Here is a 19,697-nt window from a genome sequence, read left to right as displayed (position 1 = left end):
TCTGCCCATCCCAAGAGGGAAACTGTTTCTCTTGAGGTGGCATAAACTCAAAAGGTGTGGAAGGATCATGAATGTATCTGTTACCAGCTTCTCTTTCTTTTAATGCATTCCAGGGTGCCTTTGGCCACCTTGGCCACCAGGGCACATTGCTGGCTCGTGGTCAACTTGTTGTCCACCAGGACTCCCAGGTCCCCTCATCCAGGTCATTGATGTTGAACAAGACTGGACCCAGTATTGACCCCTGGGGAGCACCGCAAGTTTCAGGCCTCCAACTGGACTCTGTGCTGCTGATCACAATTCTCTGAGCTCTGCCATTCAGCCAGTTCTCAATCCACCTGTCCAGTCATCTAACCCACACTTCCTAAGCTTACCTATGAGGATGTATGGGAGCCATAAACTTTCTGAAGTAGAATAAAGAAAAGAATAAAACCCACAAGGGATTCAGCAAATGGGATAATGTGGAGGAGGAGACAGTTTAGGCAGGGGTTGCCAATGAAGACAGAATGGCAAGTTCTCTCTGTAGGTCAGCAAAAATAGTTTGAAAAGGGTAAAGAGTGCACTGAGATGACAACAATTTCTGCTGATACCATCCAAGCCCTGCTTCACTTCAAGTCATGTTTCTCTGATGTAAAATTTAGGCCCAGGGATTTCTAAAAAGGTGGTTGAGCATGTTCCAGTCAAACTGAGAGCCACAGGTGGTATTTGCTGTATCCAGCAGAGACAGCTATCTGGATGGTTCAGTGCTGCCACTGGCTGGACTTCCTGCTTTCCATTTTATGCCTATTTACTTTCAGTCCTTTATGCATTGGCGGGAAAATTCAGTGATGCACTCTATATGACACTGAAAAAAAGAGACTTGAATATCAATGAAACCACTAACATGAGAATTAACTAGAATGCTTTGGCAAAGTCGTTTGTTCCATTTCTCCCACCCCATGATTTGTCAGAAGTTACATTAACACGTGAAGAAAATATTTCTGCTTAATTGGTTGTAGTAAACGGATGTGCTATAAATTAATTGCCTCTTTAATGTTTAAAAGGTTATGTCCCATTCATTTTATGACTGATTAGTATCATTTCACTAGAATGAGCAAGCTTGAGGTCATCTGATGTTTGAAAAGCATAGTTTGTTGCTTTCTGTGATTTGCTGCTTTAGAGGGCACAAATGCTATCTGGGGATGTCAGGGTGTCAGTGTCTATTTCTAAACACCAGTGAACCGTAATTAATTGTTTCCTGTAATCTAACTCATTGATTTTCTATATTTGATATGATCCAAGGAACAGCTTTACTCCAGGGATTAATTACAGAGAGAGAGTGAGAATGCACATACACTCATGAACATATTTTTGCTAGTTAATACTAATGAGGATTTTTTGCAACCGCATGGCAGACACTGATTCAACTGGAAGGAGAATTACACAGTATCTGATGGATATCCATGCCCATCCTTAGCAACTCATTTTGGTGCCCGCAAAGACTGTGCTCTTCATTAGCAAAATACCTCTGATTTTGGGGTTGCCCATCAGCGGATGGACCTCCCAGAACCTCTTGGTCCATCAAGGAGGAGAGCTTGCGTTTTCCTCCACTGGCTGTTAAACCAGAGCTGTTTGGCGAGTGGCACAGAGGATTGCTTGATTGTCATACTCAGTTTTATTCTTTAACTTTCTTGATCTTTATCAAGAGAGAGTGAATGACATAGCCTCTCTCTCTAGGCTTTGTGTTTTGGCACATAGTTGTTACCAAACTGCTGTTTAGATATACCATGTGGAAACAGTAAAGTTAAATATTTACAACTTTTTGTGACTCTTTCATGTTCGTAATGATTTTTTTTTCAACCTCCCCCACCTGAAGTCGCAGCAGATAAATCAGAGATATAGAAACCAGTATCTCACCGCAAAAGCAATTGCCTGCCCACCTTCACCTTTCCTCACACAGCCTTTATTTCTACGCCTCTGCTTTCTGCTGAGATTCCCAGAGTGAAGAGCAGTGTTTAAGCCCTGTTTTACTGAGTCACGTCCAATTTCTGCACAAACAGCTGAGGAGAAGCAGCAAATGGAGGGAAACATAGTCCAGATTGCAAATTCCACCGGGGAAGCCGAGATTTGTTGAAATAGCAATGTTGTAAGACAAGTTTCTGGAAAAGTAGTCTCCTTGGTAGAGATGCAGCTTCATCAGTCATATGAAGAATCGTTGGCTTAAAGGTATGTGGTAGTTTAGGCTAGACTGGCCACTCAGGCGGAACGACAGATGGTCTCCCCCCACCTCTCTCTGAGGAGAGGCAGGAGAGAGACTTACAAGTTGAGAAGGAACTAAACTACTTTAATGAAATATTAATAATAAAATAATGAAATAGATACAAAACCATATCAAGCTCCCAGGATGATGATCACGTCACCGGCTGGCACTGGGCAAGTCCCAGACTGGACTCAATGATGGACAGGAACTGGATTCCAGATCTAGATTCAGGATCGGGACCAAAGGCAGACAAACGGACAAAGTCCTCAGTGGATGCCAGCCATTGAAGAAGGACACTGACCCCTTTGGTCCCTCAGTTTTTATATGATGCAGATCGGATGGAATACCCCGTTGGTCAGTTTTGGGTCACCTGTCCTGTCCATCCCTCCACACAGGTGCGACCCCTCTATGCTCTTCCGCTTCCGACCCTCCAACGGGGCATCTAACAAAGTTAGCTGGCCGAGCATATTATACCAGTAAGCATAAGCAAGAATCTCTCTGCATACCATTCTTTGGCATCAACTATAAACATAAGTCTTGTCACTCTGAGAGCGAACCGTTTTCTGCACAACATGCTGTTCATTTCAGTAGTTGGAAGAGGCTTAGCTGAAAAGTGAAATTTCTGAACAGAAAATTGGTTCTGTTTTACCTCAAACCAGGACAAGGTAGAGGGGTGGCTTCTTGCTATAAATTATGTGAAAGTCAGCTTTTCTTTTCCTTACCAAGTTCCTTCATTCATGCAGGTAGTATTGTAACCTGAGAAAATGATTAGAATATTATTAAGTACAACGTTAATATTCTCAACAGGCTGAACAGATGTTTGGAGAGGTAAAGATTAGGGATAAAGATGCACGCTGAATTTTATGGGAGGTTTATTTATCTGCTACGACAGATTTAAAAATGTGTTAAAATGAAGTCCTCTGAGTATTTGTTTACAGTTAGGTTTGCAGGATGTGTGAAATTCATTATTTCATAGCTCTGCTTTGAAAATGTTGAGTAGAAGATACAGGGAGTTGGGTGCTGTGCTTATTACTACTGTAAAAATAACTAGGAGTGCTCTTGTTCTGGACACCAGAGAATTACAGATCACATATGGTTCCCAACCATAGTTCAGAGCGGTTTCTTCGTTTTGGCAGAGGCTGTAAAGACAGAAAAGACTTCTGCAGTGTAAATACCTGTGAGGTCGTATCTGCTCTGCCTCTTGAATTTGAGGCCTCGTTGAGTTGAAAACTTTCCTGGTAGAAATGGAAAATTCCTGTCTTCTCCTGACTGGATTAGGCTGATAGCATAGAATTTAGTCAAACTTGTGCCATTTGCTTTAAATTTACTGTACAGCGGAGGGCGTATTATAATTCTGCTTTTAATTTCCTCTGCATCCAACCAACTTGTTTAGGAACCAATCTGTTTAGGAAGAAGACTGAACTCTGGTAGGTGTAACTAATGTCAGTCAGTGATGAGGAGCCTGAATACAATAGCAGTGTGGGTTGTCCCCAGGGGCCTGGAGCTGGGGTATCCGGGGGCTGGTCCTGGTCTGCCACGGTTTACTGGGTCTTTTGAAGGTGCATTGTTATCTCTGTATGTTTTCTTTCCTGTGAATGGAAACAGTATCTCTGTAGCTCTGTGGATGGATGGATTGATCTAGGTGATGGCTCTACAATGCTTCTGAATGCAAAAAATACTATATTCTCTTTCTTCTTTTGTTACATCTGTAGGCCCAGACTGTGAGGTGAAATAGCTTGGTGTTAGGTGCTGCAATTTCATGTGTGTGTTGATCTGTCCCTCCCCCATCTGTAAAATACAGCTCTGAGTGCTTCAAACTGGGTAATCACAGGAACATGAATGAGTGAAAACTGACAAATTTTGATACTAAATTTTTTACGCCTTAGCAGTTTATTTCTAAAAATGTATCTCTGAGGATAACTTGATATTTATGCGTTAAACGTTTCTGTTGGTGAAAGAAGCACCCATAAACTGTCTGTCATTCATCTTTTGAGCACGTTGCACACTGCAGGATGGTCCCCAGGCACTGGTATTCTGGGGGATAAGAGTGTAACCATTGAATGCAGGACTCATGTAGCAGATACGCATGTAGAGGTAGAATTCAGATTAATAAAAAAATGTAATTGGGGCTCTCCAAATACATGAGTACTTGATTTCTGTTTCGTTATTATTATTAACGTCATATTTTCTGCTTTTATGTAACTTTCTGACATATGCATCAAACACTTTGGTGTATGGGCCAGTGAGTGCAAATCTCTGCACGCTCCTCTGCAGCAGTGCTGCAGAGCCTATAAGCACATTAAGCTTCCCGGGGAAAAATACCCTCAGCATCTGGGAGAGGTTAAATGTTCCAGGGGAGAGGTTAAACATTCGTTTTGTCCTCTGCTGCTGTAATTCCAGAAGCCAGATTAGTTCTGAATCATCTGAACCACATTCATTCAAGATTAATGAGAAAGACCAAGTATGGAAAATTTCAGCTGGTAAGCGCCTTGGCTTTGAGCAAGTGGTGGAGGGGGAGTTCATCCTGGCAGCAGCCTGCAGGTCGTGCTTAGTTTTGAGTTTCCTTAGTACTTAAATTGGTGAAATGGGGAATCGCACCATACCGGATAAACAAGAATTTCAGCAAGCGACATGAAGCATTTAGGGGGGAACTTAAAAGCCTCTCCTTTTTCCCATCTATTTCTGTTTCTTTGGAGATCAGATTTGCCATTTTGCATATGCACATGTTTATAACTTTGTGCATGTTCAGAGTACGTTGGTGTCTTTAAAATTAACAAGTGGCTTGTTCTTACTAATGGGTGACAAGCTGTTCTAGCAGAGACGTGCATATTGTTAATCTCAAGTCCGATTGACTGACAGGGTATGGTTAAGCCGTGGTTAGAAATGTGAGTGAAAGCCTCATGTAGAAAGTATTTATGAAATCCAGGCAGGTCTACCAGCAACGCTGTTTGAAGTTCTGCAAAAATAATAAACAGAGAATTCAGGACTAGAATAGCAGCAGTCAGTTGGGTGACCTTGGGCTTTTTAAAAATTTAATCGGTTTCAATTTGGGAGAAATACTTCTTTTAGTAAAGCTTTAGAGTGTTGTGACTGGGTGGACGCTCTGTAGTTTCACTGCGGCTCAGGAGATCAGTGTGGAAGTTCTCTAGAGCCTTGTCTGTGCTGTAGCATTAACTATCAAAGCAGACTCTTTACATCAAGTTGAAAATGAGCTAGGACTCATTTATTTTCTGGAATCTGAGATTAAAGACTTTTTTTTTTTCTTCCAGTGCGATTCTAATCCAGTAAAACCAAAATGGAAATGAACCTCTTCTTCCCCCTCACTTGTTTTGCAGCAAATGAAGTCTATCATCAGAAAACTGGAGTGCTTCATTTCTGATTTTGTAGAATAAAAGAGAATCAAACTTCTCCCCACTGGCCCGTTCAGCGTTTGATGCTGCTACAGCCCAAAAGAGGCCACAGTCAGTCCTCTGTGGTCTCAGAGGCCAATGGCTGTCCGTAAATGGGATGTTCTGTTATCTGGGCTTCAGGCGACTGACCTGCGGTACAGTACCTGCATGGGCTGGCACAGGCACGCTCCGTAGCACTTGAGCAAGTTTAGATAACTGAAGTTTCCCCAGCCTGACGACCACCAGTTTTTCATCCAGTGATAGATAGTCTAGGAACCATTTAATAGCAGTTGTGAAATAAGGAGAAACACAGCACTACATCATGTGAAGTAACCTGCAGTGTTTTTCCTTACTTCAAAATCAGGAAAGCAGGAACAAATAACAACCCGTGCTCCAGAAGTGAGCTGTGTTGTTCCTTCTTTAACTACATGCACTTCAAAAGACTATTCTCTCACCTATTGTGTTGTTACTTAACAATTTTTTATTCCTCCCAGAGATATGTAGACTGTGTTGGTAAGAACTTATTCCTGGTTTTAACACGAAAGAAGAAAGATAAAACTGAGACAAAAAGGTTGAAGTGACTTGCCTGAAGTTACTGTGTGATTCGGTGGTAGAGGCAGAATTAGAATTGGGGGCTGATAGCCGGCATCTCCCAATTCCCAATGAAGACAAACCTTTTTTAATTAAAAGTAACGTGGGACAGTTGTCTCACCATGAATTTTAAAATATATCTGGACTACTTCTTATTTGAGTATTCAGCCTAGAATTCTAATGTTGTCACAATAAATGTGTTAAAATATTTAAACACAGATTAGTGAGAAATTTGCATTTGGCACTATGGCTGGCATACCTCAAATAGCCATCTCTCTTAAAATAACAACTCTCTATAGAAATTATGATTTTTTTATTTATTTAAAGAACAAATCCTCCGTTGTTGTCCATAAATATATATGCAGCTCTTGGTAAAGACCAAAATTCTGGCTGAAGGCTACAGTCTTACCAAGGGGACAAGAAGGATTCATATATCACATCAGCAGTGAGAGCTGCTTTTGAGCACCACAGCAGAGTCATTGATGGGCTCCGAAAGACACATGACCGTGTTTTTCTTAAGAATTACCCTTTTTATCCCTAATTCTGGAAATTTGAGAAGCTGGTTTTATCCTTTTTTTTTTTTTTTTTTTCTTTCTCTCCCTCTCTCTATTTTCTTCCTTAAATACTTATTTTAAGTGGAGCCAGTGCCAGAAGAATGGCTTTGGCTATTTGGAGAACATAAAGATTTGGCCAACTTTCCACTTCATCCTTCAAAAAGTAATATTAAATTTTATTTTCAGGTGTTCCATTTGTGAATAGCTTTCCTGAGCAACTTTTCTTTTGTCTTGAATAAAAATTTAGATGTAATCCCTCTGGCGGTTGTGTCATATAGAAAACTCATTTAGAGTGCGCAAGAGATCAAAATTTTATTATTCGCTCGAAAATGTGTTAGACACCCTAGAGAAACCAGGAAAGACTCCATCTAGGAGCTTAAAGTCTTGATCCCACATGTCGCAGTAAGTGAGAGATACCGAGAGACAATAAAAGAGGGAATTGCAGAGGAAAGAGAAGCATTACTAGAATATTAGATCAGCCTTCATAAATTAAAAATTAGTATTGTGAATTCATAAATCTCTTTAAGAATAATGTTTTGTCAGTTATGGAAAATTCGAGAAGATGGAGTAATGGATTTATATATTTGAAATCTCTAAAGTAATCAGTTTTGATTAAAATCAGGAAATACCTTAACACGTACCTTCCAGATTTTTTTTTATGTATTGTCATTAGTCCAGCTTACTAGAGGTCTTTTCCCTTTGATTGGAGAGGAAGCTTGCTTGCCTGTTGCTAGGTGATCACTAATTGTGATATTAACTGCCAGCAAGCTGCTGGCAGGGATTAATTTTTTTTTTTTCCTTGTTAACAAAACGCATGTATTAGAGGTGCGTTGGTATCTAAATACTTCTGTATTGCTCAAAATTTATAATAGGAGTCATAAATTCTTTCATACAACTATGGTTACGTACCCAGGTGTAGAGCATTAAGCCCTTTTTGCAGTACAGTAGTCTTGTTAGCCCTCGTCCAGTCACGGCATTGAATTTTAGTGTAGAAAACAGCGCTGCTGTGTCAATAGAATGATCTTGTCCCGTGTTCGCTCTGCGAGCTCGTGGTGGTGTTGTTTGGACCAAGCGGTCTCCTCCCGTGCTGTCCAACACCCACTCTGCAGACTGCGTTTGTGCAGCATGGGAGCCAAGAAGGCTGTTTGTTGCCATAGTCATGAATGTTTCTTATGCCTTACGCAGGGTGACTGCCGTAAGGAAGTGCTATTCATCTTCCAGCATCAAGGGATGCTGTATTCCCACAAAAGTATACTTCTTAAGCATTTTTCCCAGGTACCACCCCATCCTAAATTTAATTCTCCAGGAACGGTAAAAATTATGATCTTCCAGCTTCATTAGACATCCATTTGTATACCATATGGTACCATTCTGAGTCCAGCTTGCATTGGGAGCCGAATGGACTTGTCAAGAACATCGTTCCCGGCTGCCACTGCATACAGGGTTTCATGGGCTCCAGGCAGAGAAAGGCACCTACAGCTATTGTTATCTGAGAAACTTGAACATAAGAATAATTGTAGTTTAGCTGTTTTTCAGAAACTTTCAGAGATGTATTTCTATACCTGCAAGATCCATTGGTTACTCTTTGACAAAATGGTTTGTTGTTTCTAGGTTTGGTGTCCATGACATTTCCTTCAGTTCACTGTTTGTCAGAGGCATGAGAGTTGCAGTGAAGTATTTTGCACTGTGGGTGGTTGATAATGGAGTACTTACAGCGCGGGTGCAGCGGTGACTTTGTTGCCTTCATCTGGCACCTGAAGCTTCTGTTCCTGGCAATTTTCAATTATATTGCTGTCCTGATAGCTGCTGTTGACCCTGGTGGTGATTGCAGTGAATTGGGTGCTCTCCCATCCACTTGTTCTGCATTGCTGGGAACTTACTGCACTTGTCAGAAAAGGAAGAATTGTGTTTCTTCACACTTTTTTGCAAAATCCATGGGCTGAACTGCATGTAGAAATGCTTCAGTTACTCATCTTTGCTCCTGCCCGTCATTTTTGCCACTGGTAAAGCTGGAGAGGGGATCCTCAGTGTCACTGCAGCCTGTTTGTGGTCTAGCAGCTATTTGCTTACTGCAGGCTCTGTGTTGGCTATATTGTGTGCAAATTTTGTTAGCTTACAGCTGACATAGTTGCATCTTTCTGCCCCTTACCGAGCTGTCCTGCCCTGTACTCCAAGCCTTCCTGAGAGCCAGGATGTGCTTTGGCACTGGTTATGCCCCACAAAAGCATGGGAAGCAATATGAGAAGCAAGCCTGGCAAATGCCTGGCAAACTGGCAAATGAACCCACCACCATGCTGGGCCAAGGTGTGTGTGGAGCATCTGCCCTGCCTCCCCTCTGGGCCTTCTTTCTTTGGGCTAATAGTTCCATGCTTCAGTGGCCTTTGAAGTGTGTATTTGGGGGGGAGAGGGGTGTTGTCGGTTATTTGTTTGTTTTCCCCCCTTTTTCTGTCCTCCTGCTTACCATCACCCTCTGGACATGTTTGGTAATACAGTCATTGGCCTATATTTATTGCCTTTCTTCTGTGTTTTCATCATCCAATTATTGTGGCGTGTAGTTCCACACAATTGAATTTGTTTTGAATTTTCAGTTGTTTGGGTTTTTTAAATCTATTAATCAGGCCTCTCTGACAAAGAAGCCTGTGAGAGTTTTTGGCATAGTTGTGAAATACTGCAACTGTGAGAGAGAATTCATACCCTGGCTTTTTTTTTTTTTTTTTTTCTAGCGCTTGGCTTTAAGAACTGCAGTCTCTTTGCTCTAATGTGAATTCCAGAAGACAAAGGATTTATATTTCCGTTTTTAAGTCTCTTAAAGCCTACGCGCCTTTTAAAGATTTTTCTAAATGTGTGATGTACGTTTTGGTAGAAATAATTAATCGAGGAGTGCTCGCATGCATTATTGCTTCTCTGTGCCCTGGGAGGCTTCTGGTTGGGCTGGCCAGCTGCCACGAGCCCTCACTGGCTGGCCAGCCAGCCTTCATGACGGCCTGGTTTCCAGCATAAGTGGTGTCCAAATCAACACGTTCCTATGGAATGTTTTAGATTTCAGCAAAGCAACATTTTCCTATGGAAAAGCCTTCCCTCAGAAAAATCCCTGCTAGCCCTCGGTCAGGCGTCTTCCCGTGCCTTGGGACCCTGCGGCGCAACGACATTTCCTACTGGTTGTGTCATCAGAGGGAAAACAGTTCCTCGCTTGCCTTGAGCGGAAATCGAGTCCCACTTGTCGTTAAAAATCAATAGCGAATCCCCAGGAAAGGTTGGGTTTGATCAGGGGTGGTTCCTGGTTGCAGGTATTTCATTTCAGAGGAGCAGATGCTCATGGGTTAAACACTGTTAGTCGTCAGTTCTCTCCGCTGTTGGTTTTCAGCAAGCGTGTGAATACTTCATTTGCTCCCTGCGGTAGTGCACGGATGCCGCAGTGACAATGACTGTGCTTCAGAGAGAGGTGGATCCTGCACTGGATGGATCTGGACCTGCACCCCTGGATCCTGTTTTATGCATTTACTACTAATTCTACTGTAGCCTGGATATCACTTTGGCTGAGGGTATGCTTGAAACGATAGTATTTTCTCCAAATCAAACCAACGGTCCTTGACAGGTAACTGTTGGTGTTTCACATGCTGTCTTATCCATAAACTCTACGACGTATTCACGTTCTTTCAAAATGTTAGTTAGAAATCTCAGCTCTTTATGATTGATATGAGTCTGTCTCCCCCCTCCCCTCCTCCCAAGTGCCCTGTGCTCATCTGCTGCTGGGAGTTAAGTCAGTCCAAACCTGTGCATAACAAAAATGTCTCAGGCCACATGTTTCTTTGCACTGATATAAAACTTCAACTAGTTACTGCTTTTCTTCTAATAGCTGTGTGGGGATTTATTAGAAATTAAATACTACTTTAGTCCGTGTATTTAGTTGATAAGTTTGGGGAAAAGCTCTGCCATCAATAATGCTAATTGCATAAATATTAATCTTACAGCAGGTATTGATAACAAAAGAAATTTCTAAAACCAGATTTTGCATTTTTATTTTGTCTAAATGCAGAATATGCTGTGACTTCTATAGGAAAACAAGCCACTCTTCTCCAGTAGCTTACAGACTACATTGAAGAAACAATTCGTTTAAAAAAATGCCTGGGATGGACCAAACGTTTTTTTGTTATAGATGGTCTTTAGGAGAATGAACTTCTTCAAATGGTTTCTTAATCTGGAATAGGGAGAAAGCGGCTTTTGAAGACTTTAAAGTGAGAGATAGTTTAACTCTGTCATTTCTCAAGTTGAAATAAGTTTTAATAATTAATACCGTCTGAGACTTCACGTGCAAAAGTTTGAGAACAGAAAGAGAATTTATCCAATGCAGAACAGGCATAGCTAAACTTCAGCAAAGCCCTGCAAACACAGAAGTTTGTTGTTTGAAAGGCTTGACCGGTCACTGCAGTATATTATTTACATGCTTGAATTCTTTAGCTTCCTTCCCTGGGAAGGCACAGTTAATTTTCTCAGTTCATGTGGGTTTGTGCTGAATCAGATGGATTTTTTTTATGAGAGCCTTGGGCCTTTTTTCAAGTTGGAAAATAAGATAAATCACTATGGCTTTGTTTCTCTAGTGGAGACATTTTGTCTATTCAGATATATACGATTTTCCCTCTCCTTTCTTTAACCCTCTTCCACCCACGTACAGGCATATGGCAGCCTGAGAATACTTTTTTCTGTGGCTTCATTTCAGAATTTCACCATTTTTTTTCTTGGGCTTTTGAGAGGCATATAGTTGCCCTACTGTGATTTCTGATTTCTGCAGCAAATTTGTACAGTATGAAGACTACGCTATGGCTTTCCACTTGTAGCTGATGAGTCCTGTCCCAGAGATGATGCTGGACTCCGATGCACTATAAAACTGTGGGCCTATCCTGCAGGAGTGTGACTACCCTCAACAGCTCTTGACCTTCATGTGAGTTGAGGAGCTACACTTGAAGAGCTGGCGCTTACTATAAGGAGTGCAAACAATTGGTTACGTTAAGCCCTATGAAGTAAGTGTGCATATTCAGACGAGTGCATGCCCCAGCGCACTCCAGCACTTATGAAGGTAGACCTACTTAACTTCTTTTTGGTCATTTTGGTCTCTCTTTCTTTCAACTCCCCTTTTTGTTCAGGAGTATCGAAGGCTTTTATTACTCATGTAATTGCTTTGGATCCTTTTACAGTCTGCATTTTAGCACAGTGAAGTTTTTATACGTTAGCACAAGAGTCTCTGCAGAATAATTGTGAAAGCAGTGTGTTTTTTATATATGGCATTTTATCAGAACTTTGCTAATGCTGTCAATGGAATAGACAACATCTGTTTTCCATTTCATTGCATGTTGTGTAGCAGTAGTCAACTCAAGAGGAGACAAAAGTAACTTTGAACAGAAATGGTGTGTGGTGCTTAGTTCACATTTTGCATCCAAAGAGCAAGGTGGGTTACCTCGAAAATGCAGAGTGCCTTACAGTAATCTTACTGGAGGATATTTAGTCCCTTGCTTTTAATTTATGCTTGAATTTGAGCATAGGGCAATTATTTACATATTGGTAGCATAGTTTCATGATACTGATTTCAATAAAAGCTTAGTGTATTAAAATACCTTTGATTGTCTTCAAGCTTTAGAGGACTTTGAAACCTGTTTCATGACTACAGGAATGACCTCCTGGCAATCTGTCTTTTGCGCCTGCCTTGATGTTAAGGTTTGAGGAACCTACAACAATTTATTGTTGTTTAGACAAATATTCTGTCACCAGATGACCCCTCCCCCACATGGGAAGGGGAATTGGGGAAAAACCAAGGAAACCCGAGGGTTGAAATGTAAACAGATTTAATAGAATAAGACTAAATTAACATTAATAATACTAAAGAACCAGTATTGATCCTGATACCAATACAAAATACACCAGGATTATACTCAGCCAGTGATATTAGTAGGAAGCTGTGCCCTCCCAGCAGTGGACAGTAAATGTCGGACACTGCGAGCACTACAGCTTCAGGAGGAAGGGAAGGGATCAGGGGTCTGACACTGGGGCAAGAAGTTCTCAGGACAACAGCCATCAAGGAGAGAGAGAACTTCTCGGCAAACTTTCTAATTTACATTGGAAGTGATGTTCATGGTATGAAATTATCCTGTTGGCCAGCCTGCGTCAAGTGCCCGGGTCTTGCTCCTCCTCATCCCCACACTTGGCTAGGCTTGAAAACACTGAGACCTTGAAACCTGCACGCTATAGCTGTCTATAAAGTAAATATTTTCACAAATTCAGACACTAGAGTCTTCTAAAAGGGCAGTTTTCCCAAGTATTAGAAGAGAAATTAGAATCATAGAATCACAGAACTGTCTAGGTTGGAAGGGACCTTGAAGATCATCAAGTCCAACCATCAACCTAAGACTGCTAAAACCACCACTAAACCATGTCCCTAAGCACCATGTCTACCTGTCTTTTAAATACGTCCAGGGATGGCGACTCTGCCACTTCCCTGGGCAGTCTGTTCCAGTGCTTAACAAAGTCCTATGTTGCTCAAACCAGGACACTTGAGAATGTTGCAACAGGTTTTTTCCATGTTGTTCGTTATTTCCCCTAGGTACTCTGCTTTAAAATAGCCCTAGGATGCGATCGGTGAACTCCTGCAGGCAGTGCCTCTCCTGTCAAGGACTCCCCCCACAGCAAGAGCAGTGGTGGTGGTAGTGGCACTCTGGCTCTGGGCCAGCACCGCGGGTGGATTTCCCTGGGCAGGGCGATCCATGCCCTGCCTCGCCAACCACCGTCTGTTAAGAAAAGAGCAGGGTTACCTTTTATGTCTGGGAAGTTTGGTCCTTCTGCCGACAGACGTGGCTGCGGGGCAGCTGCTATAGGCAGGAGAGCTGTTCTAGTGTGGTGGGGTCAGTGCAGCAGTGCTCCGGTGCCTTTGCGGGTGAGGAAGGGCACTGGCAGTCATCAGGCGCTTCCTCACAGCCTCCCCTCTTCACCGGCTCGCCGGCACCACAGGTTGTTGGAGTGGGTGCTGCACAGTCCTGTTGCCTGTGGCACTTTGGGGCTGCTCTGAGGCAATAAAGGAAACAAGATTTAGAGGATCATGCCAGTGTTTCCTCCTCTTCCTCCTCTTCCCTTTCCCACCTTTGAATCGGTTCTTCGCCTTCAGCCACGCTTGTCACAGGAGAGGGCCCTCAGAGGCCATTACCTTGGGACAGCCTCTGTGTGAGCAGGAGGTGAAGCCAAGAGGGACCCGGTGTTGACCGAGTTCAGGGAAGAGCTTTGGGGCAGGTGGGCAATGGCATGTGCCAGGTGCCCCAGGGCCTGCCATGGACACCACTTGCTGGGGGTCTCATGGGAGCCACCGTGGCCACCAAGCACGTACGCATGGCAAAGACCAAAGCTTAACGCTGGTGCTGGCGGGACACTTTGTTGAGCAGTGGGATTTCTGATGCGGTGGGGTGACCTCTGGATGTGAGGGTTTTGGTGGGCAAAGTGCTCTGGTGGAGGCACCGAAACCACCTGTCGTCGAGGCTTTTCCGGGTGGATGTGATAGCTGGGGAAGCACATTGTCACAGCTGAGTAACAGCCATAAAGCATTTGGGTTTTTAGCAGATGGCTTTGGGAAAAGGCATATATTTTGCTGTACTGAGAATTCAGTAAATATTTTTGAAATTGATTTGGGGGTTTTTAATTATTTATTCCAAATTGCTTTTTTCCTCTCTTCCTCTAAGAGAGTGTGGGCGTGTGCTTTGCTGAGGAGGTTTTTCCTTGTGAAGAGAATATGAGTTTTGAATCAAATTGACCTATTTTTAACATGAAATTTTAGACCCTTGCTTGAAGGCAAAAGTGCCATGATGTTGCATTAGCTTTAAAAATAAAACAGAATTCATGCAAATAGTAACTTATAATTGTTTATTGTAAATGAGATTTTATTTACAATTATTTCTTATTACCTTTAGCACATCAGGTCCACCCATTTGGCCAGGAAGCACCTTTTTCAAGAGAAATGGAGCCCTTCTACAAGGTAGGTGATGTATACTACATCTTGGAGTAACTGTTCTACTTAATAAATACCTCTTGCAAATTGCACAGCTTTTGTTCTATTCACTGGGCAACAAGTAACCAAATGTTTTTTGTTTCCTTTAACCTGTCTCCTTTATTGCGCATCTGGTGCCTTGAGAATGACGATTTACTACATACAGTGAGTGTAGCCTGTGAAAGTTGCTGCTTTTTTTTCTTTCCTCAGATTATTAATTTGCTTACTGTAAAATATGGCAAAGGGTGGCTTTTTTTTTTTTTTCCCTTTATGTGGATAAAGAGTTCCCAGAAGGAAATGCTCCTGGAACACTGCTTTTAGCTTTGTGGATGAAGTAAAGTTGTCCTTTGAGAGAGATCCTTTCTTTTACTCCCTAATTATGCAGATAGCAAAATGTACCTGAAGGTAGGTAGCAGCCCTGTAGTAGGGAAAACACTGGCAGAGTATTTGTCTCAAGAAACCTACTGTGTTTAAGGGTGTTTATATTCATAGAGGAATGTTAAATATCTTATTTCTAAACAGAAGCTATATGACTGCCATTTTGGTAGGTGAAGATTTTCAGTCTGTCTTACCAGACTTTCTAAAATCATTATTCACTGCCAAGTGTGTTTATATTTCTGCCATTGAGCACATGGAACTACCATTGCTCTTAATGGAAATGCCTTGGGAACACAGAAGGCTGTTTCTCCAGACTGCATGCGTTTGTCTATGGTGCAAAAGAAACTTTCACCATTTAGGATGATTTTATGGTCTTTGCAAGCATTTGTCCATGAAGTGTCTCAGTTTTGTGTTCATTCTCACAGTGCCAAGAGTTTTCTGGCCTTCTTTCTGGCAGAAAATGCTGTATAATGTTCTCTGGAACATTTATCCAAATCACATAGGATGGAGCCTTACTTACAGCTGGGCTCACAAGCAAATAATTGGCAGGCAGTACTGCTCACCTTCAACACCCCCAAGTAATCCAGCATCTGTAGTTTACCCGAGAATATTTTTCAACCGATTCCTTGCATGTGTCTAAGAAGTTGCATCATTCTATTATCTAATATTTATGCTGAGATTTGTTCAAACAAATTTTAAATACATTGAAGCATTCAGATTATTTCTTAACACTAGGAGATGGTAGAAATTGTAGAGTTCGAGAGCTTTTGGCTTTAGTGTCGTTAGGATAGATCTGCTACCTTTGCAGTCCTTCCTAATGGAAAGAACTAGGTTTTTAATTATTTTTTTTAAGGATAAAAAGAAACTATTGTGAACGGATATGTTTGATTTGTTTTCAGTTGTTCAGCAATTCCAGTTTTAAATGTGTACCTGCAGTCTTTATAATTTGAGTTCATAAAATGTAAACTACTCTGTCAAGTCTGTATGGCACAAGTGTTTTACCTCTTCTTGTGATGCAAGATACCCAAAAATTAATAACAACTATTTTGTAGTCCTTCCTATCTCAGTTGCTGCTTAAAGCCTTCTCCCAATAAAGAAGAGTATGCTGTTCTCCACCTTCTTCTCCTCTGCCTTCCAAATTGGGGCGAAAAAACCCTAAAAGCCCAAAACATTTCAGCATATTAAAGAAATAGAGAAAAAGAGAGAGATGACTGCCTTTTCAAGCAACTAACAAAGCCTAACAAACCTTTAACTGAGTTGGCATTCTGTGTTGCCATTTCAAGTGGAAGACGCAGCCAATTTGAACTCTAATATGCATGGTACAACGGAGGTTGGAAGGATGAGAGAGTGTGAAGAAAAAACTCAGTAAAGTCATCTCTTAATACTTCCTGGTTTTAATTTTAAAACAAGAAAATAACTCAACCAAGCCTTTCTTTCTTTTTGTCTTTCTGTCTGTCTTTCATTTTTCCCTGCAATGAGCTCTTTTACCTACAGGCTTCAGCAGGTTGCATGGAAATAGTGCATCCACCTCTTTGCTGCTTCTAACTATATTTTTCCAGAAGACCTGTGTAGAGGAATGGTAGCAGGTGCAGGGAGGTGTGAGATGAGGGGGTGGAGAGGTTTGTTGAGTCCTGCCTTACATGACCATCTTCCATCTCTTTTTCCACTGCTTATATCCAACTTAATGCAAACAGGAGAATGAAAAATTGACTCAATTATCAGTTTCAAGTTATAGTACTACCTTTTGATTGGCAAAAGTTTAGGTAACAAGAGGATTTAAAATTATTTTTACTTGATAAATGTTTTTGCTACATTTGAAAAGAATGTTCAGTGCGTGTTATAGACAATAATATAAAATAATTCTGAAATGTTAGTGAATGTCATACTCGTGCACTTGTCACACCTCATTTCTTCTGAGTTGTTAAGGAAAACGCTCTTTTTCTGGTCTGGGGAATGAAGAGAAAAAATTCCGCAAAGTAAGTAGTACTTTTTTTAGCCAAGACAGACTTGTAGGTGCTCCTGGTTTCCATTCATTTTATACCTAAACTATTTGGCAAAGTAATCTTAACCATTGTAAAGCATTTAATGTGTCTCTCCAGAGAAAGTGACTGAGAAATCAGTTATCTGTGTACCTCAAAATAGCAAAGGAAGAGAAAGGGAAGGTAAAATTCATTGTACATATTCTGTGTCCTTAATGTCATTGACATGAGCAGGATTAATTCTCTGTTCCTTTCTGGTGTCTTTGCTTGTACTTTGTTGAAGAATTTTGAACAAAATACATCTGTGTAATTTTCTTTTTGCCTATGATTTTATTAGGTATGAGATGGCTACCCGAGTTTCTTTTTTGAGGATCATGGTACTGTTGTTCCTACCATTAACTTTCTAAGCAAAACAAATGAACAATAAATTTACTTTTTGTGTTGAGTAAGTCACCTGCTCAGGTGCTTTTTGAAATGTTGCGCTCCTTCTACTAGGTGAGCATTGTTCCTTATGTCTTGTGCTTTTTGGTCTTCTCATGAAGTCCCATGCAGAGCTTAATCTAGGTAGGACCTTCAGCCTTTCCAGACTCTGATACCTTCTCTCAAAACTTACTTATACCTCCGTGGAGATTGCTGCGTTGTAGCCTTCAGGATTCCTAGATAAAACAGGTTTTTGCTCTTACTTCTTTACTTTTTCTGTCAATTTTTCTAACTTGTTACTGTACGTATAGTGGTTTTGTATCAAATCACTGCTTAATTTTTTTTAAACCTGCTTGTATGGAGAGCCATTGTGTTCCTGCTGTTTTTTCTGTTTTCAGCTGTCATAACACATCCATTTTTATTTAATAAAACATATGACAGGAAAAAGTCTTCACATTGGAAAAGATTTAGAAAAGATTCAAAACTCTTCAGGAACTCGTACTGGGTGAGATAGGTAGGGACATAATCACATTAACTTCAAGGCCTTGAAAGTAATGCATTTTGTTCATATAAGGTTAGTTTCATTGCCTCTGCTCTGGTCTTGGGTATTAAGCTCATGTTATAGACTCAAGGATGCAGATGCTCACAGATCAATGGTAATAGTAAAACTATTCTGCTCTCAATATATCTGACATTTTCCCTGAATAAATTAAAAGTACATTGTCAAATTAAGTTTTAGCAGCAATCAAGTAAATTTCAGTTGCTGAGTGCCACCTGTAAGATGTAACTGGGCTGTGGAGGGGTTTGGTTCTGTTTCTTAAAGACACAACTTTCATTTTGAGGAAAAAAATACCAAACTTACCACTCCCTTTTTGTCTTATTTGCCCTCACACTTTAATGAACTAAATCCAACATATTACTATGTCTTCTCATACAGAATTTGTTCTGTCCTGAGTTGCAAGGAAGGGTACTTAGAAGGTGCTTGTGGGTGTAATTACAGCTGGCACGGAAACAGAGCGTCGTACAGTGAACAGTGGGATCTGCGTCTGCTGTTGTGCTGCAGTGGGGATTGAAACAAGAGTGCAATAACTGTGGGAGTTGCCCCAGAAGGTGCAAGATCCCCATTACTGGGCAGCAGCTGACATAAAGCAATGCTTCTTCTCTAGTTTATGTCAAGTACACATCTGCCAGGCTTAATGCCATTGTTGGGTAAGCTTCCTGAGTTTTTAGTCAAAGCCTGGAAGAAGCGGGCCCTTGTGGTAGTACAGTTAGTGATTCTTCATCGTCCAGGGAAGGAAAGTGAACCTGGGTTATCCAGTCCCTATTGCTGTTGGAGCCGAAAATGGAGACAGCCCTCATGGCTGTGACTAGGTAGTCCACTTTGGATTGCTGCTTCCAAAAGTTCCCAACCAACTGGAGGTACAGCTGTGATCGCTGCTGTGCTGGCTGCTTTCTTGTGTGAGCAAGGTCCTCCGCTTCCTCTTCTGATGATCAGTACAGTTTAAATCTGCTGCCTGTGGATGTTAAATCAAAGATATGAGCTCTTGCTCCAGAGATCCTCCAGACCTAAACTTACACCTGTGAACAGGATTGCAGCAGTCAGCGAACTGAATTCAGACTGAATGGCTTTCCTTTGAAGCCACAATTCTCTTTTAATTAGAATGGAAAAAAAAGATTGGCAAAAATCCCTTCCTATTCACAGAACACAGGAGGGGAGGAGTGAGTAGTCGTGTGTGGCCTACAGTCCCACTTGGCTGAGGGAGCCTGAGAAAGGAGGGATTGTCTTCCCCAGAGCTCATAAGCTGCTTTGTTCTCTCTTTACCATCAGCTTCAGGGAACAAGTATGTGCTCCAGAACAGAGCATGCGATAGGATGCTTACATGGGGCTGGCTTGGCCTCTTCTCCTCTGGGAAAGCATTGTATGAGGCACTTTCATCTCTGACCGATGCTTCCAGCAGCCTGTGCGTGATCTGCCTTGGTCCAGCTGCCATGGCTGTAGCTGGCACCACCTGTTAGGGGCTCTGGCAGGAAAGAGTTGGAAGATGCTGTCTTCACAGGGTCAGGTGTCACCAAAACCAGCGTGAGACAGTGACTCCGGAGTTCATTGCAGAGTAGAAATGGAAACTCTGG

The 19,697-nt window shown here is 41.7% G+C and overlaps 1 protein-coding gene across 3 annotated transcripts in view; it reads left to right on the top strand.

The window, feature by feature from the left end:
- Positions 1 to 19,697, top strand: part of FOXN3 (forkhead box N3) — a 136,706-nt gene that overhangs the window by 48,034 nt on the left and 68,975 nt on the right. For all 3 annotated transcript variants that reach the window (XM_082485924.1, XM_082485925.1, XM_082485923.1), the window contains exon 4: positions 14,714 to 14,778. In XM_082485924.1, coding sequence (XP_082342050.1) covers positions 14,714 to 14,778 — 65 coding nt within the window. The remainder of the gene's footprint in view (positions 1 to 14,713; positions 14,779 to 19,697) is intronic.

This window comes from Vanellus vanellus (assembly GCF_965231255.1).
Source record: "Vanellus vanellus genome assembly, chromosome: 6".
Lineage (NCBI taxonomy): Eukaryota > Metazoa > Chordata > Aves > Charadriiformes > Charadriidae > Vanellus > Vanellus vanellus.
The sequence above is the reverse complement of the archived record's forward strand: the minus strand, read 5'-3'. Positions and strand labels throughout refer to the sequence as shown.